Here is a 27,552-nt window from a genome sequence, read left to right on the forward strand (position 1 = left end):
TTGTCTTTTGTCCTTCTTGTGGAGCACTGTGACAAGCCTGTTTGCATGGCAGCCCTGCTGTAAGTGCTGGTGGGCTGCTGCTGGGTCCCCTGACGCCGTTTCTTCTCCAGGCTGAAGGAGCCTCATTCCATCAGAGAGCCCTGACTGTCTAGGTCACCTCCAGTAGGATGGAGACCCTTCCTGTGCTCCCAAGACAGCTGTCTGGAAGACCTAGAAACACTCTGCCCTTCCTTTAAGGTATGCCTGCATATTATCAAGCTGTGGTGCAGAGGAAGGCCCCTGCAGTAGACTGAGACATGGTGGTGAAGAGCTCCAAAACTGCACCCTCTGCTTGGGGCTGTCGCCCTTCCTGCAGCCCTGAGATCCAAGAGTGTGTGTTTTGTGAATTAAATCCTTCAGCACCATGAGGGAGAACTGCTGCTTGTCCAACAGGATTTCCTTCCACAATGGGGTAACCCACCTAGCTGTTCTAGGAAAGCCAGTAGATGTAACTCTTTTGGACTTCAGCAAAGCTTTTGATACAGCCTGTCACATACTTCTGGACAAAATGTCCAGCACACAGCTGGATAACCGTATTATGGGATGGGCGAGCAGCTGGCTTACGGGGCAGGAACAAAGGATTACAGGGAATGGGGTGACACAGGAATGGTGTCCAGTCACTAGTGGGGTTCTGCTGGCTCTGTCCTTGGCCCTGTGCTCTTCAACATCTTTGTTAATGACCTGGATGCAGGACTCAAAGGAATCCTAAGTAAGTTTGCTGATGATAGTAAACTGGGAGGAGCTGTCAGCTCCCTTGAGGTCAGAGAAGCCCTCCAGAGGCCTCAACAAATCAGAGAGATGAGCAATCATCAGTTGTAGACTGTTCAGCAGGTGAAGGGCCAGATTCTGCCCCTGGGATGGGCCAACCCTGGGTGTAGGGACAGACTGGGCAATGAGAGGCTGGAGAGCAGCGCTGTGCAAAGGGCCCTGCGCTCCTGGCCCATGGAAAGTTGAAGGTGAGTCAGCAGTGCCCTGGCAGCCAGGAGGGCACTGTGTCCTGGGGGGCATCGGCACAGCATGGCCAGCTGAGCAAGGGATGGATTGTCCTGCTCTGCTCTGCTCTGCTCTGCACTGGGGCGGCCTCACCCTGAGGGCTAGGGGCACTTTGGGCTGCCCCAATATAAAACAGACATGGAGCCATTAGAGAGGGTCCAAAGGAAGCCACGAGGATGGTGAAGGGCCTGGAGGGGAAGTTGTGTTGGTCTGTTCAGCCCGGAGAGGAGGAGACTGAGGGGAGACCTCAGTGCGGTTATAACTTCATCAGGAGGGGAAGCAGCACGGCAGGCACTGATCTCTTCTCTCAAGTGAGCAGTGGCAGGACTTGAGGAAACAGCCTGAAGCTGTGTCAGGGGAGGTTTAGGCTGGATGTCAGGAATAGGTTTTTCACCCAGAGAGAAGTCGCCATTATCGCGAGGGCCGGGATAGGCAGCTCCAGCCATCCCCCTCAGCCCCGGGCGGTGCTCGGGCCCGCCCTCAGGGCGGCGCTCGGGCCCTCCCCGGGACGGTGCCGGAGGCGGGGCGTGGGGCGCGCGCCCGTCCCCGGTACCGCGGCTGCGCCTTGCCCGCGCCCGCCGCCGCCATGGACAGCGACGAGGAGACGCTGGAGGAGATCGTGGAAGGTGCGTGTGCCGCGGCTCGGGCAGCGGGCCCGCCGCTGCCGGGCGCTGCTGCAGGAGCTGCGGGGGCGCGGGGCGGGGGCAGCGGAGGAGGCGGCCGGAGCTGGGCGACCGGGGTCGGGCGCAGCGCATGACATCAGTGGGCTTATGCAACGGACGGGCCGGGGCCCCGCACGTGGCGGGGCTCGGCCGGGGGCAGCCGGGGGCGCGCTGGCGCCGGTACCGGGCGGGCGCTCCGGGCGCCTCCCGCCGCCGATCGCTCCGCCACAGCGGGAGGCTCCGCACCCCGGCCGCGGGGATGGCGGCTGCTCCGCTGCCATTGTCACGGATTCACGGCCGTGGTTTGTGCCGCTGCTGTGCCCCCGTGCGGGCGGTGGCCTACAGCCCTGGGCCGCGCGGCCGGTGCCCGGTCCTGCCCCCGGCGGCTAAGGGACGCGGCGATGCCCATCCTCGGGGAGAGCCCAGGGATGCAGTCGCGTACGTGCAAATGGAGAAGGGAAAAGAAAGAGCGACTCCGAGAAGACGCTGTTGCCATATCCATGGACAGCAGGGCTGGAGCAGTCCGTATGGGAGCGGGGTTGGCCGCCCTATAGCTGATATACACCCTCTCTGTGCAGTTCACTCTCACGTGTGGATGACTAACCCTTGAAGAGCTCTAAACACAGAGGCACCTGTCCTCTGGAAGTGAATTACTGGTGGAAACCTTAGCAGGCAGGGACGCAGCTCCCCAGCACGCTTCATCAGGCTTCTGGGAGCAGGGAAACAAAGCATGGCATCTCCCTCTGAGGGAAAGCACCAAAGGCTCCCCAAAGGTCCCTCGCAGAGGGCACCGTGGAGAACAGTCACACCTTGCCCAACCATCTCCTTCCTGTGCTGCGCCCTGTGTCCTTACAGATGTGGTTTGCCACTGCCTTTCCTCCCAGCTCCTCAGATCTGTGCCTTGCAGCTCTCTGGGGCAAGGACTCATAGTGTTTTCATCCTTAGATCCCAGATAAAGTCTTCTGCTGTATCCTGGATCTGTTTGGCATCTCTGTGAGCTAAGGAAACACATTTTTAAAGCATCTTTTTTTCAGCAGTGTATATGAATTTTTGTGTTTCTCTGAGTGAGACAGAAGCAGGATGCTCTTTGGGGATGAACAGGATTTTGCACTTACCCAAAGGAAGTTAGAAATACAGAAATCAGCACTTCCACTTTGGTTGGGGGCAGTTTGGTTTATGGTTGTGATCCCCCAAACGTCCATCTGGCATCTCTGTGGCCAGAATCTTTTAGTGATGATGCACATTATATGTCATCTGTTAAGTAAGAGGGATACTGACAGTAAAGGGCTTTTATCTTTGGTTTGTATACATCAGTGGTTTCAGAAAGTGACTTCATTGTGAACTAGCCCCTATTAGGGTAACTGCTTTTCTTGGAAAGTTCATTATCTGAGTTTAAGAGGAAGTCTTGGGAGACCCTTAATGAAGCAACAAAAGTGAGATTTTACAATAATTTAAAAATATGTTTAGACGTTTTGGGTTTATTTTTTGCAAATGGAGGAGAGTGGTGAGGAAGGAAAGTAGCACGCACTGCTCCCCATGAAATAATGAGGATTTTTTCCATTTGACTTAATTTGAAACAGAGGCGAAGGCCTCAGCCATACAAAAAAAAAAGTTGTATTTATGTTATGAAACTTGAAATTGTGTTTTCCCCATGTTGTTGACTAAAAGGGACCGTGTTTCTTGTTTTGTTGCAGTGGTGGGGGCATGGTTTTATTTTTTTTTAATAGGGGAAGCTTCTAGCACATTAGAATAATTGGATTCTTTGTATTGTGGCTGAGATTAAGACCCTGTATAGAGGGCACTGGATCAAAGCTGACCATTTTAAATCCCCGAGGTAGTCTGTATCCTGCTGTGCAAAAGGCCTGACGTGTGCTCTCTGTAGAGACATGGCAGCTTTTGTGTTGGGCTTTGCATTCCAGCAAAATCCTGACAAGGCAGAATAGTCACAGAGAGCAAAGTTGCAAGAGTTTGTTTTTGTTGTTGCCTTGGGTGTTTTTTTAAATGGTATGATGTGCCAGAATTATCAGTGTACTTTTTTTAATCCAAGTGTTTTATAAAAGTTTTTCCCCTGTAGTGATGGGGAAATTGGAATTGTATTGTTTAGGGTTCGTTAACTTACACCACTGTACGTTTCTATATTAATAAAACTTATTTTAAAAGGCTTTTAATTAAAACTATACATGTTGACATAGTTTTTGGTCTAAAAGAGGTGTCCGTATCAGAAATGTTACTGACCTTTTAGTTAAATTGGTCGTTAATTTATTGGTTATTAAATGTTTCACCATTAATAATAATTGGTTAAATTTAGCTAAAATTTGTCCTTTCTACAAAAATGGGTGTCCTGACAGAATGGGAGGGGAAAAAAGCCTTTTTTCTCTTTGGAAAGAGCAGTTTCTGTTTAAAGAGTTCCTCTTGAAAGGAATTAAAAGCCTTTAGTGATAAAGCTTTTTCCCTTCCACCTTTTGCACCCTCTTTTTACTCTGTTATTTCTCTCACTGTGAACTGATAATCAGTGCCTGATTGGATTTACTGGCTTCCCAAACTTTTAACTGTTTTCAATGTGGTTTGGTCTAGGGACCTGAAGTGAGAGCACAGTCATGTGCAGGTGCGAGAGGAGCTTGGTGGAGCGTGCAGGGGAAGGGTGAGGGAGGGAACCCTGGCTCCTGGATGAGCGCAGATTCCTCCCTGCTATTTCTCCTGTACGCTTTTCCATGCTCAGTAAAGTGTGCCCGTCCTGTTCCCTCTCTGGGCACCAGAGCCCAGGCCTGGCAGTACTGAGGTGCCAGTTTTTGCCTGCGTTAGCCTGGGCTGTAAATCAGTCCCCTCACACTGATGTTTGTTTCTGCCTTTCCGTATCGGTGATGGACCTTTCCAGGTTAGGGCAGAGTTGGTCAGGGAAGAGCTTGCCCCAAAGCCTGCAGAAGTGGATGCATGCACTGTCTCTCATCTCTAACAGGCTGTGTGTGCATCTCCAGGGGACTGGGACAATCAGTTTGGTTAGAAGCATAGGAGAACAGAAGTATAGGCTTGCTGTTATTTATTTTACAGTTTCCATGCAAAATTTATACCTGATAAAATGTCACTGTGGGAGCTGCAGCCCCCGCTCAGTGTGTCCCTGTGCTGAGGGCAGCCCTGCTGAGCTCTGCAGCCAGAGCCCACTCAGCTAAACCAGGCAGTAACCATCCTTTGAAACACTTCTCTGTTGTTTTCCTTTGGCTTTGAAGAGGCAGTTAGAGATGCCATAGGAGCCTTATTATGCTTTAACTTAGTAGAGTTGGCCATTTATATTCAATAAAACACAAACCATGCAGGTGAGCATCCAAGTGTGTTGTCTCTGCTCTCCCTCTGTGCAACAGTGGTAATAGGGAAAACTGATACGGCTGGGGGTAGGAACAGGATATAAAGTGAACACATAGGAAGGGCACTGGAGAGCAGCATTTAAAATATTAAATACCACGTTGACTGACATACAGCAAGGGTGGAACATTATGGATATTACATACTTTTATTTCTTTAAATTCCTGTGAATACAGCTGTATAGTGGCACACCCATATTATCATAAGGCACGTGTTTATCAAAAGAAAAAAAACAAACATTTTCTTATCCTTTTCTCACCTATACATGTTTTAGATAAAGAATTCTAATACTTTTGAAGATGTATATTCACACAAGTTAGAATACTATAAACCTTGTTTCTTTCAGAAACCAGTTTTGCTTATTCTCTTCTCTATCCTGTCTCTCATCCCTTTTCTTTTATCCTTATATGTTATTTTTATTTAAAGCTATGTGTTACACAAGTACAAACGTCAGTTGTACAGAATGTCTGATCACTGCTCCTAACAGCAATGATCTGAATTACTGTTTTGTACTAGGGAGCTACTGCATTTCTAGTAGCTACATAATGAGAGCAGATACAAAATCTTGCATAATAATTCATGTGTTTTGTTGCTCTTTGTTTGGGTTTGATTTCAGGGCATCTAGATGACGATGGGCTGCCACATGGATTCTGTACAGTAACCTACTCATCAACAGACAGATTTGAAGGAAATTTTGTGCATGGAGAAAAGAATGGCCGTGGCAAATTCTTCTTTTTTGATGGAAGGTACACTCTGATTTTTCCTCTGTATTCTTCCTTCTGCTTGTAGTGATGCAAAACTAATCTACATTGATTTTATACTGCTGAGTTCCTGGATAAGAGTTCTCATTAAAAATTGTAGCTGGAAAGTTTGCTGCTGCTGCAGCCATTCCTGTGGTGGCTTTGTGTGTGATGAGGTGCCTATAGTTGTTCCTTGGAGGGAGAATGCAGTGGTGTGAGCTCTTTTAGCACTGACAAGTTATGAGCTGATTAGAAATCATAAGGAATGGGAGATGGTCAGAACTACTGAAACCATGCTGACAATGACTTGGACATCAAAGGTTGTTACTTCAGGTGGACTTGTTTGCCTGCTAGAAAGTGCAGCTGGACCAGGAGCTCCCTGTGCCAGCCCTCACACACAGATACAGGACCTTGACAGTGAGGTTTGCCTTCTGCTTTGTCAAATTGTTTATCACTTAAAGGACTGAGTTCAATACAGGTTTGTTAGCAACTCTAGTTAATCCTCTGCAAGTTGCTTGTGGCATGATTTTCTGAAAGTAAGAAAGCGCCCTATCATTTCCCTTCTCTTCACTGGGAATTGTGACTGTGAAATTGGGCTAGTCCATGCCCGTGCATGTGTTTTGTTCTCTGATCCTCATTATGACCACCTTGTAAGCCTTCCCCCACCACCACTGCAGCACTCCTGTGTGCCGTTGCTCAGAACTTCCTCTGAGGGAGCAGCAAATGTATAAAATGACACGATTCTTCATGGTTTTGCAGCTGTTGGTGAGGCTCTGAATAGTGCCTGTTAAACTGACAGTCGTGCTGGGTCTGCGCTCTTCCTGCTCAGCAAAATCCTGAGCAGGAGCAGAGGTATTGTGCTGTCTCAGTGAGTCAGCTCCTTGTCTGTACTTGCCTTTGCACTTGCTTCATACTGGGCATTGTGGGGTTTTCTCATGAGAAGCATAATATATTTATTCAGTTATGTAGAAAGGGATCAGGCCTCCAAGCTTGGATGAAGAAAATTCCTCACTGTTGTTGGTTGTGGCCTTATTAAATCTTCTCTGAGTAACTGAAAATCAGCACTGCCCAGCAGCTGAGTTCTCTAAAACAGTTTTGGTGTAAGTTGTTCTGCAGCATCTCTATGGACACATGTACATCATGTTACTGTGCTGGAGGATGATCTCAGCAAAGTGGCTGCTGATTGCACAGTCACAGGATCTGACCCACTGTTGTGTTTGTAGGGCTGCTCCTCCATGTAATCCAGGGTACAGGCAGCATTTCCTGGGAAGAGTCAGTTGTGCGGTTTGAGTGTTGCCAACTCTTTTTTCTTTCTTTTTTTTTCCTTTCAGTTTTCCTTAGAAAACTAGAATAGCTGACCACTGATGTCTTCAGAAACTAGCAGAATGAAAATATGCAAAAATAGTCTGCAATGTGGTTTTGGAAAATGGGATGTTTTCATTAACTTTTACATATTTTAAGTTAGCTAAAGCACCCTTAACCGAGCTAATTATTGAGGATGTCATTTATCTGTCTATGTCCAGCTTGCAAGACTAAGTTGCTTTCTGAAATGGCTGGTTCAGGAATCATGACATGTCGTAAGAATGACCTGGCATAAAACAGGACATGCTGTTTCCATTAAGTGTGCCATGGGCAGGGCTGAGTGCTCATGAGGATGAGCAATAAATATCAGGAATGTCTCTGAACAGCTCTCCCTTTGCAGGATGCTGTGCAGTAAGCTGGCTGCTCAGCACTCGTGGGTGTGTTTCCCTGGCAGGCTGCTCAGTAAAGGCTGACAGCTGTCCTGCTGTTCCTCTGCTGCTGGGGAGCAGCTGGGTCCTGTCAAGCACAGGACTGGCTGCACTGTCAGCATCCTCATTTCTGAGTTTTGGGGAATAGCACTGGCTGCCTGGCTGCCTTGTTTGGTAAAGGAAACTTCCCTTTACTGGAATTACTGCCCCCTTCCTTTAAGGGAATGGAAATCTGTTATGAAATATCAGTTGTTTTTTGCCTTCCCCTTCAAGAAAATGCAACAAATCACAGCATATTCATTAAGAGAGAGAAGTTTGCCCTCTGGTATACTCCCTGTTTTGGATTGTGGACTTGAACTTTCCTTGGTGCCAGTGGTTCTGGAGTGTATTTTGCAGAACTCTTTGCACTATAAAGGCAGGCATGAGAGCCGTGCTTGGCACAGAGCTGCAGCTGCCCTTCCTCCCTAATTGGAAACTCCTGTAAACTGACATCTCCCAGAACTCAGTAGAAAACTATTCTTATTAGGGAAAAAGTTTTCTCTGTTCCCATATAGAGGGAGCGAGAGATAAATGGATCAGTCTCTATAGATATTAACTTAATCCCTGGAAGGAAATTGGAGTAAGTATTTCCTCCCCCAGTCCATATAATTGGTTTAATTGTTAGATAAGAAGTATCTTCCATCCCTTCAGGGCATAGTGGATAATGGGAAGATGGTACATTTGATCAGTCTTGACTGTGGTAGAATTTATATTGTCAGAAGTATGATCATCTGAGAAGCAAACCAGAGAAATACAGGCTAGTTCAGGGTTTGTATTAAAAAGGTTTTGCTTATGGAAGGCACAGAAGCTATTTATTCATCTTTGTGCTGGTCAAGTCTTAGTTGTAATTATTGTGTCCGGCTGCAGACACCGGGAACTTAGAGTGAAGTGAGGAGCAGGGTGGAAATAGCTCAGAAACTCTGAATATCATAAAGGTTTCTGAACCTGACTGTTTAGGTGAGCTTGATGGACATAAACTTCTTTCTTAAGGTATCATCCTTTTGATTTCCTTCGATGAGATGGATCTTTTGGTCACTGCTTGGAGCTTAATACAAAGAGAGAAAACATAAAAGTTTGGGTTACACTAAAATAAAATATATTCTTTCCAGGGCTGAAGCACTGTTGCAATTTAGCAATGTTTTAACTTCAACTAGTGCAATTAAAGGTAACAAGACAGAATTTTTGACTACAAAACTGAGGGTGGTTGCTTCTTTTAAAGAGTAATCCTACATGTGCACGCTGTGTCTGTTGTCACTACAATGGAATTAAAATCTAGTGATCTGTGATAAATTAGAGGGGAAAGTGGCATCATTTATAGTTAAGTAAGGGCACTGGTGTCTGGTGGTTCTCTCATTGTTCCCTGTGCTGTAGTGCCATAGCTATCTGTGCAGCTCTGTAGCAACATGGATCAAGAAATCCATTTGACTGAAAAGTAAAGTTATTTTCCTGCCCCTTGTTGTTTTGCATCTGGTGCGCACTGAGGCTTTTACTGTAATATGTTTTCCCATGGAAACCTCACCCAGTTTGCCAAGTTACATAAAAACAGAGCACGAGGCTTTAGAAGCAAGAAAGTGAATTCTGAAAAAACATTTCTTCCACAACTCTTGCAAATCTGTGTGGTAAAACATGTAGAGTCATGTGCTCACTGACACTGTGTCAGCTTATACCTGAGATGTCTGCCTCTGAAAAAGAATTCTGCCGTGAAAATATGTGTATGCTGGCAGCTGGCTGTTAGCTGAGTGTGCTGAAGTAAAAGCTAAACAGGTTGTGTTCCCTTATGTTAATCCTAACATGAGAAAGAAATATCTGAATAGATCCTCTTTTATGGTGGTAGTAAAGGGTTTGCAAGACAAAACCAAAATGCAATGTTGCTTTGTTTAAATCCAAGTGCAGCACTAGTTCTGTTTGACAGGCTGTGTTTGATTTTAAGATAAATGCATGAAAAAGGGCTGGTTTTAGCAGGGCCTGTACGTATTGCTGGGGAGCTGATGCTGAGCTGTGGCAGGTTGCAGTTCATTCCCTGTGTCCAGCAGCTCAGTTTCTTCTCTCCAGAGACATGTCAGTAAAGGTCCACACGCAGCAGGTAGAAAATCCTAATGTGAGAGTGGCCTGCTTGAGCAAGAGTTCCTTCTTTGACCAGGAGTGTCCATTTGCTGACTATTCCAGCCTACAGAAAACACCAGGCATGTGATGGAGATGAGTGATTCAGTGTCTGTGCAGCACACCCTGATGAAAGGGTGCTGTAAGTTGTTTTCTGCCTTTGGAGCTCCATAGAAACAAGTGTCTGGTTTTCACCTCGGTGTTCCAGTGCGTTGGGGCTTTGGGTTCGCCCCTGAGAGGCGAACAGTTTTCCAGTGCTGTTCTCTTTCTCCCTTCACCAGCACCCTGGAGGGATACTATGTTGATGATGCCCTGCAAGGGCAGGGAATCTACACCTACGAGGATGGCGTGGTCCTTCATGGCACCTACATGGACGGAGAGCTGAACGGCCCGGCACAGGAGTACGACAGCGACGGGCGGCTCATCTTCAAAGGGCAGTACAAGGACAACATCCGGCACGGCGTCTGCTGGATTTATTACCCGGTAAGCCTGACCGCCCTTTGCATTTTCTGAATGCTGCCTAGAAAATAGAATTCCCAGCAGCATTAGTAATATAAAAGCAGACCTTTACTGGAAAGCTGTCAGGGACTCAATATGGCAAAAACTGTACATGGTACAGTAAATTCACGATTTTCTAAGGTTTGTTGATTAGTGTAACTATCATGTATTGTCCAATTAAAAGGTTAATTGATTAGGTAATAAGTGCTTGGGTTCTGCCCCACTGGAAGCAGTCCCCAGGCTTCTTTTGCCCCGCTTTTGTGATGTCAGGTCCAGAATCTTGTTGGAAAACAGAACATCCTCATAGTTGGTACTCTTCTTGGAGTAAGACTAAAGAACATCTCAGGAATGTGTTTATAAGGCTAGCATATTGTTCCTAAATGTAGGGGAACAGGATAGGAAAAGTAATAGAAGCTACAAATGCATGAAAAATATGAAAAGCTAAAAATCTTAGGCATCAAGGATAGTAAAGTATAATTAAATGCTTTGCCTTTTCTTTCTTGCCTGTGCTCTCAGGATGGAGGCAGCCTTGTGGGAGAAGTGAATGAAGATGGGGAGATGACTGGAGAGAAAATAGCCTATTTGTATCCTGATGGAAAGACTGCATATTCTGGAAGGTTCATAGATGGAGAAATGATAGAAGCAAAACTGGCAACTCTGACAGCTGTTGAGGATGGCAAACCTCAATTTGAAGTAGTTCCAGGCAGTAAGTTCAGCTAACACAAACTTGTACTCCTGCTGCCAGCCCTTTGCTGCAGACAGCTTGGTTCCTGTGATGTTCCTCACTGGGCACTGGCTGTGCTGACACAGGCTGTTAGTGAGGGGCCCTTTCTCCAAGTCACAGAGGAGGATGGTGTTTGTCCTAGAAACAGATGGGAAATGCCCCCTGTGTGGTCCTGCCCAAGTGCATTTCATGGCCCTTCTCTCACTGCTGTGCTCATGGGCACAGTCCTGCTTGTCACACATCCCAGTGCCCTCTGTACCAGGTGGAAAACCTGCTCCATTCACCCTGGTGATGGTGCTGCAGCATTTCTTGCAATGAAATAACTGCAGGAGGAGAGTGAGGCCCTGGTTTGGCTGTAGCTGTCAGCTGGGTTTGTGCAAGTCAGTGTTTGCACTGTGAATGTTCTGGCACCTGCGCTGCTGGGTTGAGACTGGAATTAGTGAACCAGATTCAGTCATTGTGTAATGGTGTGATTCACCAGCACCTTTCTGTGTGTCTGGTCCTGCTGGCAAAAAGTGGCTGTGAAGTGCACAGGGTAGGGTGGGGCCTTCTCCACCTGCTTGAACCTGTAGTTGTGGGGTGGGTTTGTTGTTCTGAGGTGTTTGTGATGTTTGGAGGAGTGTGGGTTAAGCTGCAGTAACAAGCGGGGACTGCTAATGCATTTACTGCTCTTCTAGCAAAAAGTGTCTCATTTGACATGAAATAGGCACATCAAGCTCAGTGAAAAGGTATTGACAGGCAAATGCATGGGAGTTTATTTTCTCTCAGTTATGATAGCAAGTCAGAATTTAACTTAAAACTTACTTTGTAGGAGGATATGATTGTGCTTTGTAGAGGGGATGAAGTTACACTCAGGAGGAAGCTGCCTTCAGACAGAACAGATCCTGGGCACCAGGGGCAAAGGCCTTATATCAGACTTTGTACTGTTCTGTTCTGTGGGGTTTTTCCCCCATCTTATTTTCACATTCTTCTTAATCTATGTCCAAGATAGTCCTCTGGCATTGAGGATAGGGATATAAGAGTATAATTACAGCCGTACCACTAAGTTCCTTATTAATGACAAAAAATAGAGGACTGTAGCAAGCGTGCTTTCTGATTACTAAATGTTTTCTTCTGGCTGAAGTCTCTGCAGGATCTGGGCTAAAAAATATTTCATATTTGAAGTAATCAAGTTTTTGTGGGTTTTTTGGGGATTTTTAAATGAGCTGTTCAATATATCCTTTTAAGTTTTGTTTTACTTTAAAATTATGTTGAGAGACACTAGGAGGGTCAGTTTTGGAGGAGTATCCAGTCCTCCTCTGCAAGTTGGTAATTTGAAGAACATATTTATCATCTTTTTGTATTACTCTAGAATGTTGAGCGGAAAAACATAATCAAGAAGCAGTATCTCATTTAAGGCCTTTTGCAGGTGCAGTTCTGTTCAATACCTTTTTTTGGAAGTTTAGCATTTTTTGCAGCCTTTAAAATTTAGTTTTTCAAGGTCTTAATTAAGTTAAGGATTGTATACTCTCAGTACTGCCAATTAGTTGATTTCCTTCATTGATGTCTGATTTTTTTTTTTAGGCCCAGTGTACAGTTTTGACAAATCCACTTCATCCTGCATTTCTACAAATGCCCTTCTTCCTGATCCTTATGAATCAGAGAGGTAAATGCTTTTTCTTCTCCCCATATTTCTTTACTGTTACCTATTTAGAGTCTAATTTTGCAAGCCTTTTCTCATCTAAAACTTAAAGGATGTGTAAAGGTTTGTAAAATGGAAGCCCTGTGTGTACCTCAACTGTATGTGCTTTCTGATACTCTGAAATATCTAAATAAGGGATTAGTAAAATTCTTGCTTTGATTTGCATTGAGTACTTGAAGATGTGGTGCATCACCTTGAGAACTCCTGCTTCCCAGTGCAGGTACATACCAGCAACCCCAGCTTGGTGAGGACTTCTGGGGTTCTGGTATGTTATTGAGGGCATTCCTGAATTGAAACCATCATTGTGGAGTAATAGTGGATTGGCACTTTAAAAAAAAATATATAAGTTTTCCAAGTCAGCCAAAACTTTCCATGAAATCTCAGTTTTGACAAAATAGAGAGAACGTATGGAAGAAAGAACACAGGGAAGAGAGGAAAGAAAGGAGTTCCATAAAGAGGTTTATTATGATGTTGATCATGATAATAATAATAATTTTGTTTTGTTGTTGTTGTTATTATTAGCTTTATAGTTATACTGAAGTATTAGCTTTATCCTAGTAGTGTTGTGCTTCTTGAAAATTAAAACTGCAGCCAGTCACAGATTCCATGCCCTGTTCCTCTTGTAGGGTGTATGTGGATGTCTCCCTCATTTCCAGTGCTGGAGAAGGATTGTTTTCAAAAGTAGCAGCAGAAGCCAGTACAGTGATGTCCTTCTATAACGGAGTGCGAATTACACACCAGGAGGTAAAGAAAAGAAAAAAGTCAGTCTGAATTTTCATTGCTCCTCCTGAGATTTTCTTTTCATAGTAGGATCTAACACCTACTGCCTTCCCACCCTAGATTTAACATGGTGGAGTTTATTTGAAAGAAAGTGCATGCTCACCTATGTATAGATTTTAAAAGTGTGTGTTGTTCTTTCCAATGACGTACACCCATGAAAAGCTTTATTTGCATATATTTTGAATGTTGGCTTTCAAACTGCTGACAAAGTTGATCCCTCCTACACATAGACATTGGATTTTTGCCTTGCAAACTAGGTAGACAGCAGAGACTGGGCCCTCAATGGAAATACAATATCCCTGGATGATGAAACAGTCATAGACGTGCCAGAGCCCTACAACCACGCTGCCAAGTACTGTGCCTCGCTGGGGCACAAGGCCAACCATTCCTTCACTCCCAACTGCACCTATGAGCCGTAAGTACAGCCCTGAGTTTGAGGGTGGGAGCTGCACCTGGCTGGCTGGGCTCACAGGGGTCCCTGGGCAGCTGGGTGAGCAGCAGGGCTGGGCTGGGAGTAACAGTTGAGGCACTGAAGGAGTTCCTGCTCACCTGAGTTGGAAATGGGCTACCTTATGGTCCTTGATGTCTGTTGGGACTTGCCATGGAGAATCTTGAAGTTTGCAACTTGTTTGTTTTGTCACAAACTTTGAGTTGCTTCTGTATTGTAAAATGCATCATCACAGCTCTATAAATCCTAGCTTGGCTAGAGCCACGCTGTATTTGCTGAACTACCAATGCTTTGATAAATCAATATTTTTACTCATATTTTTAAATATTTATGAGGTTGACTCGAGTCTGCTAATTCAACATCAGATTATGCTCTGAAGTGAGTGAATTCTGGAGCTGTTCAAGGGGCTGGCAGAGTATGGGAATTGACAGCCTAGCAAAGATGTTTTTTCCCTAGGTTTGTTCATCCTCGTTTTGGGCCCATCAAGTGTATCCGTACCATCAGGGCTGTGGAGAAGGATGAGGAGCTGACAGTGGCTTATGGGTATGAGCACAACCCTGTGGGGCGGAATGGGCCTGAAGCACCAGAGTGGTACCAGCTGGAACTGAAAGCTTTCCAGGCTGCCCAGCAAAAGTGACATGGGAGCACCTTCTCCGTTCAGCAAACTGAAACAGAAACTTGGATCTATGCACTACCTTTATACTGAAAACTGGACAACCAGGGATTGTTCATGCTGTTGCATCATAACCTTGCATTCTGTGTTAAGAGATAAGTTCCTTGGATACTAACTAGGTTTGACTGTGTTACTCATAGCAGATTTAAAAATTAGCTAGCATTGCACCAGTCTTATCTGAAGAAATTATTTAATATTCTATACAAGATGTGGTATTCTTTGGTAGCTTCTGCTTTTGCACCATATGCAAAGATGCCAAAAGACTAGGAAGAAACTAAAATGGGTGTATCGTTCACTTTTAGTCGGCAGACTTATAGTGTTGCTCTCTACCTGCCTAGGCATTATTGTGCAACTGCATTTTGCATATATGCCACTTGTGATGATAACAGTAATATTTTGATATTCTCTAATAGTAGCATAATTTTGCCTTTTTAAATCTTTGATCTGAATCTTGCAATAGAGCAGTTTATTTATTAGCATATAGGAGGCTGGGTTTTAACTCCCCTTTCCTCTTGTCTGAACATTGTTCTTTCTACAAATCCTCTTTTGCAGGAGCAAATCCTTTCTAACTAGTGGAAAGGCTTGTGTGTGTATGTGAGAGTGCTGTGTGTTGGTCTCTGTGGCTCTCTAAATAGTATAGCAACATGTCTAAACCTAATATTTATCTAGCCTGTACGGCTGGCTTATTTTATTTAATTTATTATTATGACATGCAAACGAAGCTGTTCTTTGCATGAAGATTTTGTGAAAAGGAGAAAACAGACTTGCTGTTGAAAGACTTCCAGAAGTACATGTTCTGGACAGCAAGCACATGACTTGCATCCGTGTTCATGAGTTGGTTTGTGTATTTTCACCTGTTCAAGTGGCCAGTTCTCAAGGCAAAAGATGCTTGGATCTCCATGGATTCTCTGAAAGGAGGTGCATGTGTCTGGGGGCAGGCTGTAGTCCTTGGTGAAGGAGAGCTGTATCTTTTCACTTGATGTTCACTTGATGGAACAACATAGCCTTATAGCCATCTTTTAGTAGTTCTGGTGTATGACGCAGTGAATTAACATAATATGAGGTATCAAAAGAAGATTATTTTTTTTAAGAAAAGATATTAAAAGATTGTTTTTGAAAGACAAACAATGAATGTAAAAACATCACTCAATGCTCATATTTATAAACAGCAGTCAATCCATAGCTTTGTTGCAGCCAGCAGTGGGGGCTTGTGAATATTCATCTGCAGGGCTATGTTCTGGGGTTTTTCAGGGCTAGGGAAATTGTCTCTTTTTTCAGATACTGTACTGGTCTTGCCTAATGCTGTATAAGAGAGAAATCATGCATTGTCTTGATCTGGATACTGGAGTCTTTCTGGGACTCTGATGTTCTCTTTTGGGTTTAGCAGCTTAGGACAAACTCAAATGCATTTGCAACATTTTCTTTAAATGTTTGTAGTTTTAAAAAGTTTGTATATATGTAACATAAACGATTTGAGAATCGGACCTACCTTTCTATTGCAACACATTTTGGTTCTTGCTTGAGCTGTTGGAGGCATCTGGCTGTCTGGGGAGTTGGGCAGGGAGAGTTGTTGGGTACCTGCAGGTAGAAGGATGAGGCTGCTGTCAAGTGCAGTCTGAGAATCCGTGCTTTGGTACCTGAGGAAAGTTCGGAATTACTCATAACAGCCTGGGCTCTGTTCAGTCCCTGCGGCTTCTCTCAAACATTTTCCATCCCCTGATCATTTCGGTTTGCACAGAAGTCGCTCTGTGCGTGTGCTGAGGCGGGGCACAGGCAGGCTCAGGGTATTGTGGCACTCTTTCAGCAGTGATCTGCACATGAGCTGTGACACCTCCCGTCTCCTCGTGCTGGACACTCAGGTCACAGCTCCACGTCCCACCCATGGCAGAGGTGACAGGTCAGGGACTCACCTGAGTGTGCAGAGACACAGCCAACCTCACAGGTGATGGAGAGTTGGCAGAGGTCAGTCAGCTGCTCAGCTTCACTAAGTGATTCTCAAAGAGAAATACGCATCACTTCATCTGTCCCTTCCTGCCCATGGATCATCACTTTAGGTCATCAGCCTCTGGTAGGGAGCTCTTAGGTGTATCTTGGGAGTTATTGCACCAGGGCCGTGAAGTTTGCAAAGCTGAGGCTTGAGTTTAGGTGCAGGAAAGAGCAGAGGGAAGATGTGACTGAACCCTGCTGGGACAGGATGGTAACTCTTCCACAATCTCGATAACCTGCTTTGAACTGCTGGCCTCTCTGTGCTCACTGGGGAATTGTGTCTAAAATGTTCTGATCTCTAGAGCTCCTTTGCCTTCCTTTCTGATCAGTCTCTGATTCCTCTGCTAATCTCCTGTGTGGAGTTGCTTATGTTTTAATAGATTTGTCAGTCTTCATATTGCCTGATTTTGAGATAAATAGAATATAGGTGCTCTTTGTGCATCAGGCTTGAAGATTGTATCCTAAAATAGGGAATTCTAGGGAAAAAAAAGGCACTGAGGTGTCCTGTGTCTTCTCAAAAAAATTGGTGAGAGTCAAGCAGATTCTTTTGTACATGTGTGTAGCCTGGTAGGTAGCACGCCACAGCTGTGGCTGTTGTCTCTGTTATCTCTGCTGTCCTTCTCAGCTCTGTAATATCTGTTGGTCCTTCTATAACTCCCTTCTTCAGAGACCAACCTTCCGTAAAAGTTGTGATTGCAGAGCTGCTTTGGCTTGATTCAGGACCAAGCCTTTTAACTCTTCTTTGTTTTCTCTCTCTTCCTGGTCTGTTAGCGTGGAGATGGCTTTTGCCACTGGGTGGTGAAAGAGCTCAGTGTGTCCTTCCAAGGGGCGAGCTGGCATCCCCTGGTTCAAACACAGGTTAGTTACAGAACTCCAAATAATGCCTTAACTTGGTCAGTGTGTTGCAGCTCATTCTCTGGGGCTCACTAGAGAGCAAGACCAGCTTCACCAGGCTCCTCATTGGTAGTGTGGTGACATCCATAGACAAAGACCCACACCCAGCCATGGTTTTTGTCTGGGGCAGAGGAAGTATCACCTTGCACAGCAATCTTCTTGGGTCTGTAGGATGCAGCTGACTACTGGTGAATATGCAATAAATAAAGAAGCTCCACTTTTTAGAGTCTGGCCAAAGACCTTTCCTGTTGGTACTGAACTGGGAGGAGAGCTGGGGGCTGTCAGCTGAGCCTGAGTGAGCATCTGGCTCTTGGGATACCCACTGGGAATAAAGAACAGCATAGGAAAACCTGGAATTGATGCATTTTTCAGGTACAGATCAGTTCCCAAAATCTGCCTGTGATCTGCAGTGCTGAACATGGCTTCTCTGTGATGGGAGGGTTACTTGAGCTCCTTTATGAGAAGCCTGTGTCATGCTGTATTGGAGGCTGCTGATTGTCTCTTAAAAACTAAAATCTGAAGTGGATCTTCCTGTGATGGCAGCACAGGGTTTTGTCACCAAGAATAAAGAGGCTTTGTTTTCTGGAAGTGACTGCTGTTGGAGATGAGAGCCAGAAAAGTTGCAGCTCAGAGCTGCCTGCTCCTGGGGTCACCACTGGATAAGAAGGAAGGAAAAGGGCTTAGGCCGTGGAGGGGATGTCTGAAGTTGAGTCTTGTGCTATAATTTTACTTTTGGGGATCCTGATTTTCTTTTAACAAACCTGAAAAGGCTTTTAATTCCCTTTTTTAAAAAATAATAATTATAAAAAACTTACCCTCTGTAAATACCTGTAAATTTTGACTGCTGAAAAAGTCAAAGGAGATACATGGAAATGGCTTTCCAACTGTGAGAGTTTTTTGACTTTTTCTGCAGTTGCCATGGTACCTCCTAGTATCTCCTAGGATGGCCCATGCTTTTAGTCAGGTGAAGCTCCTGGGGAGGTTTTGGGAGCTTTGGGAGGCCATGGGGTGAGGCTGCATGTTTTGGGAGTGACTAGGCAGGCTTCTCCTTGGCACACAGATGGCAGTGAGTTTTTTCCCAGGGGTCTTGTAGCATGTTGCTAGGAGCTGGAAGCAACATGCTACACGAAGCAAGAGCTGTGTCAGGGATTTCTCAGCCTCTGTCAGGCACTGGAGGAGCAGAGTAGCCAACATATCCCATCTGCTAAGAGAAACTCCTAAATTATGGAAATTGACACTGTTTTGTTTCCTTCCCAGCTGTCTGCCCTTGTCCTCCAGTCAAACCAGCGCTCACCACTAGGGTTGTGCCAGGGGTGCAGCGGGGTTGCTTCTGTCCCAGAGACCTCTATGATCTGTGTCCTTTCACTCAGTTTGATGGTCTTTAGGAAAATGCTGCTGCTGTGGTGAGGTAACATTACACAGAGCCAAGTATCTGCTGCTTTGTTCTCCTGTGGCCCAGCAGAATTGCTGGAGCTGTGGGTGCCTGAGGGCTTCACCTCCAAGCACTTAAAAAAACCAAATTGCTTTGGACACAGTGGTACTGAAGTATCTTCTTTTATGCTGGGGTGCTGCCTGTTCCTCACTTCCACTGCACTGCTGTGTGCCAAGCAAGGAAAGCAGGTGGGAGCAGCTTTATCTGCAAGTGCAAATGAGCTTCACCTGCAGTGAACTTGTTCCTTATGCTTCATGTAATGGAATCACGAGAACTGTATTGTTGGACAAAGTATTTCTAAGCAGTCTTATAAGGGATTTTTTTTTTTAAGGAAAAAAAAGAGGTGCAAGATTAAGTGCATGTTTACTTGTCCCGGATCAAAGGTTTTGAACACTAAGGTCACTCTGTCTTGAGTGGACCCTCCTCTGTCTTCGGGCAGTAGAACTTCCCGCCCTTTTTTCTCTTTACCATTTTACTGTAATTCTTTTTTTCCCCTAGGAGAAATATCTGTACAAAAATTATAAGCAATTAAAAGTTCAAGCCATAAAATCATGAGTGTGGGAAGACCCGCTTCACAGGTTTTAACATTTGTATGTAAAATGATGTTTGTATGAAATATTTTCATGGTAGAAAGACTATTTAAACAAAAAAGTTCCACTAAGATCTAAACCAGATTTAAAGGGATGTCTTTTTGTAAGATGCAAGTGTAATTGAATACCAGTAAGTAGATAATTTTTTTTTTTTTTTAGGGGAGATGCAACAAATGATCCTTAAAATTACAAATGGTCGTTTCTGCTCTTTGGGGAGGTATTTATGCAGCATTACATGCAGCCGCCATAAATAATTGCAGTAGCAAGGCTAGTCACGTTTCCAGGACATACCTCTCAGCTTGTCTCTTCATGATACCCTACAAACAACCCATCCCTCCTTCCTGTAGATTCCCTTCTAGAAAACTTTTCCTACTGCAGCTGTAACAAGTTTAACTCTGAGCTAAGAACCAGACTAAAATTGTGTATTACTTAACAGTTTCTGCTGGGCCTTCTGCTATTTTAATACTCTCTAGCCCATAATTACTGGGTGTCTCTGTTCTGAAGAACTAAGTGCTAAAGAATAATCTCTGGGGTAAGCTTGTACATGTGTTAACAGTTAACCCCAGAGTATTCAACTTGTGTACAGTACTTGACAGGTGTTTTATGACATTTGTACTCGAACTATGAGCCTTACTGAACATCTGTAAGTTTATTCATGACTTTTAAAAATGGATAACTACAAGAAAGATGTTTACATGAATGATGTTTGCCCTTCCTTTCATGTTATGAATGGGGTTTTTATAGTGTGTTTGGGCGTATGTGCAAGGAAGCAAGAGAGGTGTTTCTGGGGAAAAACAGACTTGACAAACATTTGTAATAAGTGAATTTTAAAGATTGCTTTAATTGCGCTATGAAGGCAATGCAAAAATAAACTATTCAACAGAAAACTATTGTCTCTCCTTGTCATTTGTGTGTCACTGTTTTGGGCATCCTCTGACCTCTCCCCCTTCCTTGTGTCCTGTGTGACCACAGTTTTTGCTGATGCACAGGAGCAGGATTTCACACAGTTACACACATCTAGGCCACATTATGTAAGTAATGAATGAACACCTGACACCGCTTGTTGGTTTTTTCTGTCACCTCTGCTGCTTTTCTTACTCCTCTTTGCCAGGGGAGCCTTTCCCTGTCATCCTAAAGAACCAATCATACAAGTCATTAACAATATGTGTGGAGTTTCATGGAATCTTACAAGCACAACGTGGCTTAGACTGCAAGAGATCTTAGATGTGACCATGGTCACAGAGGTCTCAGGTTGAGGGAAGAGACGAGGATCTGACTCCATGTTTCAGAAGGCTTGCTTTACTATTTTATGATATATATTACATTAAAACTATACTAAAAGAATAGAAGAAAGGATTTCATCAGAAGGCTGGCTAAGAATAGAATAGCAAAGAATGATAACAAAGGCTTGTGGCTCGGCTCTCTGTCCGAGCCAGCTGACTGTGATTGGCCATTAATTACAAACATCCAACATGGGCCAGTCACAGATGCACCTGTTGCATTCCACAGCAGCAGATAACCATTGTTTACATTTTGTTCCTGAGGCCTCTCAGCTTCTCAGGGGGAAAAATCCTAAGGAAATAATTTTTCATAAAAGATGTCTGCGACGCTTAGAGATCATCTAGTTCCGCTCCCCGATCTTCTACTAGAGCAGGTTACCCAAAGCCCCATCCAGCCTGGCCTTCAGCATTTTCAGGGATGTTGCATCCAACAGGACCTGTGAGCCACCTGTGCCGCCTTCCCCAATTCACAGGTTGCAAATGTGTATGGTGTGAAGCAGCGCTTACAGCGGCAGGGGGGAAATAGAGAGATAAACACGGCCCAGTTGCTGTGGGGCAGGGATGCGTGGAAGGCCCGGTCTCGGCAGCCTGAGGGTGCCCGGGGCGGGGCGGCCGCTCCCGGCGAGGCGGGACGGGGCGGGCGCAGGAGCCGCGGCCCTGCTGGGTCACGGCACGGATCGGGGAATTCTTTGGACACAGGCCGGGAATTCCGTTCCCCGGCCGCGGAGCAGGAGCTGTCCGTGAGGTGAGGGCGCGGCGGACCGGAACGGAGCAAGGGGACACGGGGGCACACGCGAGACGGAGCTGGAGCCGGAGCCGCCCCTGGAGAGGGCGTGCGGTGAGCGGCAGCAGCCACGGGGAGTGTCGGGGCTCGGTGCTCGCCGCCCCAAGGGAGCCGCGGCGCCTTCCTGGAGAGGTGCGGAGCTTTAGTTCCACATGGGAGAGAGCCTGCGCTCTGAGGGCAGCACAAACCAGGATGGGAGAGAGCCTGGGCACCCTTGCGCTCTGAGGGCAGCAGAAACCCCAAAAGGAGAAGGATAGGAGAGAGCCTGGGCACGTCCTGCACTCTGTGGGAGAAGGATGGGAGAGGGCCTGGGCACCCCTGCGCTCTGAGGGCAGCACAAACCCCGGAGGGGGAAGGTCAGCCATGGGGTCTGAGGTGACAGTCGCGCATTCCGCTCCAGCGTGGTCGGGAATGGTGTCCCAAGCTCCTGGCACAGAGCAGCAGCCCCAGCCGATGATCCCGGCCCTTCTCTCTCTCCTGTTAGGAAGAGCCTTTCTCCGAGCCTGGAAGGCCCTGGTGCAGCTCGCCAGTCTCCATGTTCAAGGATTTATGTGGGAATCAGAGCAGAATGGATCGATATCGGTATTTCATCTTTAACCAGAGGAACATGGTCGTGCTGGGGATGTTCCAGCTTGCCTTCAGCACCATCTGTGTCACCTGTGGGTTCATAGATGGCATTTTCAGAACAGAGTCCCAGCTGGGCAAAACCAGAGCTCCAATTTGGGCTGGCATGGTAAACTTTTACTATATTTTCTATGCTTTGTTTTGCAGTGTTTTTTTCCCCGCTGCTACCTACTAGTACTCATATTGGGGATGGGAGGGAAGCCAGGATTTCTTGCCAGCTCTTCCCTTGTTTTATGCTTTGAACTCAATTAATAAAAATTTCCTTATAATGGTATAGCCAGAAGAGTGCAAGCAGACTTTCCTCTGAAGGAACTAAATTAAATACATTTGTGCTGGATAATGTAGAAAATGGGACACAGTGACAGTTGACTGGGGTTTTCTGCAGAAGCATAGTGACCACAGAGAGGCCACCAAAGTTGAGGAGGGGAACACCTTGTCCTCTGCTCAGGTAGATGAACCTGTGTCCCACAGCACAGTGCCCCTAATTTTGGTACTGCAGTGAGGTGTGGGCAAGAGGTGTCCCTGCTCCCTGGCATTCAGCACCCTGATTCACCCTGCTGAGCCATGCTGCAAGGAAATCACACTGAAGAGCTGTCTCCAGGGCAGAGGCTGCCTGACTCCTTTCATTAGCATCTTCCTTTCCTTTCCAAGATGCATATGGACTTGGCAAAGCATCGTGCATTTTCAGGACCTTAAATCAGAGTTATTCAATCAGGTTCATTATTTTGCCCGACCCACAAAGCTCTGGTCAGCAGTAGCAAGGCTGTGCTGTGTGGGTAGCAAGTGGGCAAGGTGCATGTCAACCATGTCCTGCATCCAAGAGACGCTGCAGAGGAAAACAGAAGAAATGAGCAATTCTCTTCCCATTTCTGATGCAGCAGTTACTCTGATCCAAGCCTTGAAAACACCTTTCATTACTTTTCATTACTCTGTAGCAGTTTATCTTCTGAATCTGCTGCTAGTCTCCCAAGCTGCCATCTCCTTTTGTGCTCTGCAGGTGATGGGAGTCCCAGGCGTCCTGGCTTTGTTCTCCTCGCAGAGGAAGAACCCAGTTCTTGTAAGCTGGAGGGGCAGATGGGTGTTTGTGTGCATGGGGCAGGGGAAAAATACTGGGGCAATCAAAAACAGTCTGAGGAGTGAATGAGCTGACTGGTCCTCCTGCAGAATTGCGAGCTTATTTCTTTGAGTTACCTTCACAAAAGCTGCTGTCTTTGTAACCAAGAGGAGGATGCAGTATTACCTTGCTTTCTGCTGCAGCAGACAGGCACTGGGCCTAATAAAAAGCAATTCTCTGTAAAAACACTTCATTTCAATGCTTTTCTTTTGGTGGTCCTTCATGTTGTTGAGCACTGTGTACACTAAAATTTGAAATGAGTTAAGAGGTTCGCATTTCCTAGGTGGGTTTCTCCAGCCATGTAAACTCCAAGGGAGGATACTGTATGCAAATTAGAGGTCTTTAAGTGACACCTCTGATTAATATTTAGGACTCAGCTGTAACTCAGAAACTCAATGTTATGAAAACCTCTATTTCTCTGTGTTTGGCTGTTGTTCCTGGGGATGTTGCGGTGTTGTGGTAGGTCAGAGGCTACCATACAAGCTGTAATGCTTGTATTGGCCAAGGACAGCTTTGATTCCTGCTGCCCTTCTTTTTCTCACCAAAATTCTCTGTCTGTCTAGGTGAATGTACTGATTGTTGCTTCCATAATCTCTTGTGTTGCCATCTTCATTGTAATAGTTTATAGCTCCTTCACACTGAGCTATGGTGAAGAGGAGGAGCTGAGTTCTGCCCCAGTCCATGTTATCCATACTGTAAGTATTGATATCACAATTATTACTGGGGAACACGCCACCCTTAATCTGCAGGCAGTGCCAGATGTGGCTTACAAACAGAACCAGACTTCTAGGAGGGTGACACTAGGTCAGGTTGGCTGCTGTTGCTTCTTAGTGCAAAGGGGAGGTGTGGGCTGAGCCGTGAAAAAATACTGGTGCTGCTCAGGGAAAGGTGCTGAGAGTATCCCTGGCCTGGTTTGAGACAGTGCTTCCAAGGCTGGAATCTTTCAGGTGATGAAGTTACAGGTCAGCTGGGTAAACCTGGTGTTATTTCAAGTGTATCCTCCACAGTAAAGCTGTAGAGAAGGAATGAAGCCTTTTTGTATCTCCGGTCTACAAGCAATTGCTTGCTGCAGGGATAAAGGCATTCCAGAGAGGTGAGGCTGATCATTAGTTTATTGCAGGCTGCTATAAGGTGCAGTGCAGCAAAACAATGTTTCTCATACTCAGTGTGAAGTAGAGCAGCCATTCCTTGGGTTTTTACTCATTGTCAAAGCTATTTCCAAACCCAATTGCCATTGCATAGCATCTCACATTTAATCAGCAGCCTTATTTCCCTGCTTGCTCAGTTTGAGGTTCATACTTGGCTTGCTTTTCAGAGCACAGGAAAATCTCAAATAACACTGGCTATGAATCAATCTCCTATCATGCAATGACAGCATTCTTGCAGTCATTAGGTTATTTTTTGGTGGAGAGTGTCTTTGGTGGAGAGTGTCACTTTTTGAGTATGGCTTTACCGTGTCCGTTTGTGTTTGCAGAGGTTTGTGCTCAGTAGGGTTGTCCAGGGTGCCAACATCGCCATGCTGGCCGTGTCCATCTGCAGTGCCTGTTGTGTGCTGGCCGTGGCTTACCTGGGCTGCCGGAGCCTTCCGCGCTGCTCCTGCTACGACAGCGTCACTGGCATGGTGAGTGAGGGAGTGAGGAGCCCAGCCTCCTGGTTTCTGCACAGTGTTGGTGGGAGGGCAAGAAACCCAGGGGAAGGTGTGTTTTTCCTCTATGAACCTGGTCTCAGCTCCTACCTCAGTCGTGTCACCCTGTTTATTTAAGATTTTCTAAGCCTTCTGATGTTGACATTCTTGTAGCGAGCTTTCTGACACGCTTCCTGTAAATAACTCATTGTTTTGCATTCCTTTATGGAGGAAGGGAAAGTTGATAGACTGTTAGTTTGTCCAGTGTCATTGGAGAGGTGGCACTGTCACCTTCCAATCCACTGTCACTCTTGGAAAGCTACAAATGTTGGAGTCAGAAAATAAACTTCCCCTTTTTCTTCACCTTGAGAGCAGCGCTGTGCACTTGTGTTCTTTCGTGTCCTATAGTGACACAGTCGTGCAGGGCTAATTCTAAGAAATTAAGTGGGATATTAGAAGGGTTTTTTATTTCTTACATTTTTTCCTTTTACTATCTCCCTCTTATTACAGTCTCATGTAACATCAAATATAAGTTATTTCTATTTTCCATACCGTTGGTGCTGAAGCTACTGTGGCCCCGTTTCCCAGGAATTCTGCTATCCTCAAAAACTGTTCCTCTCATCTTTAAGCCACCAGTTGCTTCTGGTGCAGCATTACAAAGACTTGCTGGTACTTACATGCTGGAACTTCAAATCCAGTAATAAAAGTATCTCCAGTGCTGTGTGTGCAGTGTTGGGAGGCTGACATGTGTAATTCACTCCTCATTCTTAAGGACTCTGCCTCAAGTGATGGGGCCCACGGCATCTCTGCTAAGTGAGCTCAGTAAATAAATAAATACCAACTGCTTCTCTTCTAGAGCAGTTCTGGTGCTGTGTTATTAAACATGTGCATCCAACCATTTGGTTTGGTAAGGAATTAAAGGGTGCAGGCCACAAGGCAGCTGTTCCTCACTAAAGGCGCCGAGGGGGTAATGTGAGGTTGCTTTAAACTTTCAAACTTAAACATGTTAGGAGCTGTGGACTGCACAGACTTTTAAAATAAGTTCAGGTGTATCTTGTTGAACAAATTTCCAGGTGAGGTATCTGATGATGCTGTTTTTTCCATAGGAATGGTTGCAGCCCAGTGAGGACCAAAATCAGGCCGTGGAAATGATTTGTGCTGTACAAAGTGAGTAACTCCTTTGCCTCCACATATCTGGGTGTTCACCAGGGATGAGGAAGGAACATTCTGAATAAGGTTTACATCCCAGGCCAAAATCCTGATAAGCAAAAGGCACTGAGGATTTTGTGCAAACATCTATACCATGTTTAATGTTTTTCACTTTCTTTTCTCACACAGGCCCTGGACGGGGAATTTTTACCTTCACAGATCGGTTTACAGCCCAGGATGCAGATGCAGAAGAAGACACATCCAAACCTCCACCATATATCAGAATGACTTGAAAAAGTGGCTGAATATTCTGTTCAAATGTGGCAAGACAGATGCAATCAGTTCTTAATCTTTAGAGGTGGTTATGCACTTCTCCTTGGCCATTTGAAAAACGCACACAGAGTGAACTAGTGATTGTCCAGCACTGAGCAGAGATCACAGTGCAGAGAGAAACATCTGCAGGTGATTTTGAACTTTCAGAATTTGTACAGTGAAAATACCTCATTGCTTCTGGGAAGTGAGAGCATTTTTTAGTCCGGCTTTTGTATTTAAATCATGTCTTATTTCACTAGAATTCATCATGTAATTTGTGTAGCAGTGCTAGCCTTAGGCATTTAAATATTAAATACAATTCCTTTTTCTTCAAATGCTATCTCAATTTCTCCCTCTTACTGCATGAATTATTTGGATGATAATGAAGGACACCCTTCATCCTTGACCTTCAGAGTGTTTTCCTTTTACTCTTGGTAGGAATGGGGGCAAGTAAAGCTTTTGATATGAAACCTTAATAGTGCCATTCAGATACCTCTGTCAAAATGTGGCTTCTGTGGGGTGTACATGATTAGTTTTAGCACTGAGGTGTAACTATAGAATGTGGCAGGAACTGGAGCTGCTGTAGCTCCTCTTATAAAGTAACTTGAATACTCTAAATTCAGTTCAAGTTTTCCTATTTTGACTTTGTAGATTGAAAGTCTAAAAGAAATCCTTATTTTAGGGCCTATTCTGCTAAAATGTATTACAGATCTAGACAAAAGTGTTTTGTGTATTTTCTTGAGGGCACCTCTTGTAGTTCCTCTAGACCAAGGAACTACAGCTTCCAGTCAGGTTCCGTCATATTCTGAAGTGCACAGAATTCCCAGAAGTACTTTCTGTTTCACTTTTAGGTGAATGCCAAGTGTTGATCCTGCCTGCAGGCCTTGAGCAGGGAGTGGTAGATGACTTAACCCTTGGTACAGATTAGCTCAGCATTTGAACAGGGCCTGGAAAATAAGTTCCCATCTTGAGAAAGTGCACAGTAGGATAAGTGATAACCCACCATGAGGCATGGAACTCCAGGAATGATCTCATATAAAACTTCTCTAATTGCAGTAAGTAAGGTGCCTTTTGTGGTTCCAAGAGAAGAGTTGTTATTGATTATTTTCTCTAAAGAGTGAAGTCCTTTTCATAATGCTGGTAAAGGGACTCCAATACCTAAATGGCTTTAAACTAAAGAGTGTGGGTTTAGATTAGATATTGGGAAGATTTTATTTTCTGTGAGGGTGGTGACACGCTGGCACACATTGTGCAGAGAAGCTGTGTCTGCCCTATCCCTGAAAGCTCAAGGCCAGGCTG

At 45.3% G+C, this 27,552-nt stretch overlaps 2 protein-coding genes across 6 annotated transcripts; both read left to right on the plus strand.

The window, feature by feature from the left end:
- The first annotated feature begins 1,576 nt into the window (after window positions 1-1,576).
- SETD7 (SET domain containing 7, histone lysine methyltransferase) lies at window positions 1,577-20,253 on the plus strand. Of its 4 annotated transcripts, XM_059469841.1 has the most exons (9): window positions 1,577-1,658; window positions 5,668-5,797; window positions 9,942-10,143; window positions 10,675-10,864; window positions 12,446-12,527; window positions 13,190-13,307; window positions 13,601-13,758; window positions 14,248-14,334; window positions 19,526-20,253. In XM_059469841.1, the coding sequence occupies exons 1-9, from the start codon at window positions 1,619-1,621 to the stop codon at window positions 19,548-19,550; spliced, it is 1,032 nt and encodes a 343-aa protein (XP_059325824.1). In that variant the 5' UTR covers window positions 1,577-1,618; the 3' UTR covers window positions 19,551-20,253. The 4 variants fall into 4 exon arrangements, with proteins under 4 accessions (XP_059325824.1, XP_059325822.1, XP_059325823.1 ...); XM_059469839.1 differs by having other exon boundaries at window positions 14,248-20,253; XM_059469840.1 differs by having other exon boundaries at window positions 14,296-20,253.
- Window positions 20,254-21,292: 1,039 nt separating this feature from the next.
- On the plus strand, window positions 21,293-26,535 carry LOC132072645 (uncharacterized). 2 transcript variants are annotated; one of them, XM_059471100.1, is made up of 7 exons: window positions 21,293-21,391; window positions 21,915-22,163; window positions 23,052-23,111; window positions 23,732-23,863; window positions 24,643-24,789; window positions 25,899-25,959; window positions 26,131-26,535. In XM_059471100.1, the coding sequence occupies exons 2-7, from the start codon at window positions 21,966-21,968 to the stop codon at window positions 26,232-26,234; spliced, it is 702 nt and encodes a 233-aa protein (XP_059327083.1). In that variant the 5' UTR covers window positions 21,293-21,391; window positions 21,915-21,965; the 3' UTR covers window positions 26,235-26,535. The 2 variants fall into 2 exon arrangements, with proteins under 2 accessions (XP_059327083.1, XP_059327084.1); XM_059471101.1 differs by lacking the exon at window positions 21,293-21,391 and adding an exon at window positions 21,435-21,562.
- The last annotated feature ends 1,017 nt before the right edge of the window (window positions 26,536-27,552 follow it).

This window comes from Ammospiza nelsoni, chromosome 4, assembly GCF_027579445.1.
Source record: "Ammospiza nelsoni isolate bAmmNel1 chromosome 4, bAmmNel1.pri, whole genome shotgun sequence".
NCBI classification, from domain to species: Eukaryota; Metazoa; Chordata; class Aves; order Passeriformes; family Passerellidae; genus Ammospiza; species Ammospiza nelsoni.

Excerpts from the sequence above, each read along its gene's own strand:
- SETD7 (XM_059469839.1), top strand. The coding sequence starts at position 1,619 with ATGGACAGCGACGAGGAGACGCTGGAGGAGATCGTGGAAG. Across the intron at positions 10,144-10,674 it reads TCTGCTGGATTTATTACCCG|GATGGAGGCAGCCTTGTGGG; the intron begins GTAAGCCTGACC and ends CTGTGCTCTCAG. Across the intron at positions 13,308-13,600 it reads TGCGAATTACACACCAGGAG|GTAGACAGCAGAGACTGGGC; the intron begins GTAAAGAAAAGA and ends CTTGCAAACTAG.
- LOC132072645 (XM_059471100.1), top strand. The coding sequence starts at position 21,966 with ATGTTCAAGGATTTATGTGGGAATCAGAGCAGAATGGATCGATATCGG. Across the intron at positions 22,164-23,051 it reads CTCCAATTTGGGCTGGCATG|GTGATGGGAGTCCCAGGCGT; the intron begins GTAAACTTTTAC and ends TGTGCTCTGCAG. Across the intron at positions 24,790-25,898 it reads ACGACAGCGTCACTGGCATG|GAATGGTTGCAGCCCAGTGA; the intron begins GTGAGTGAGGGA and ends TTTTTTCCATAG.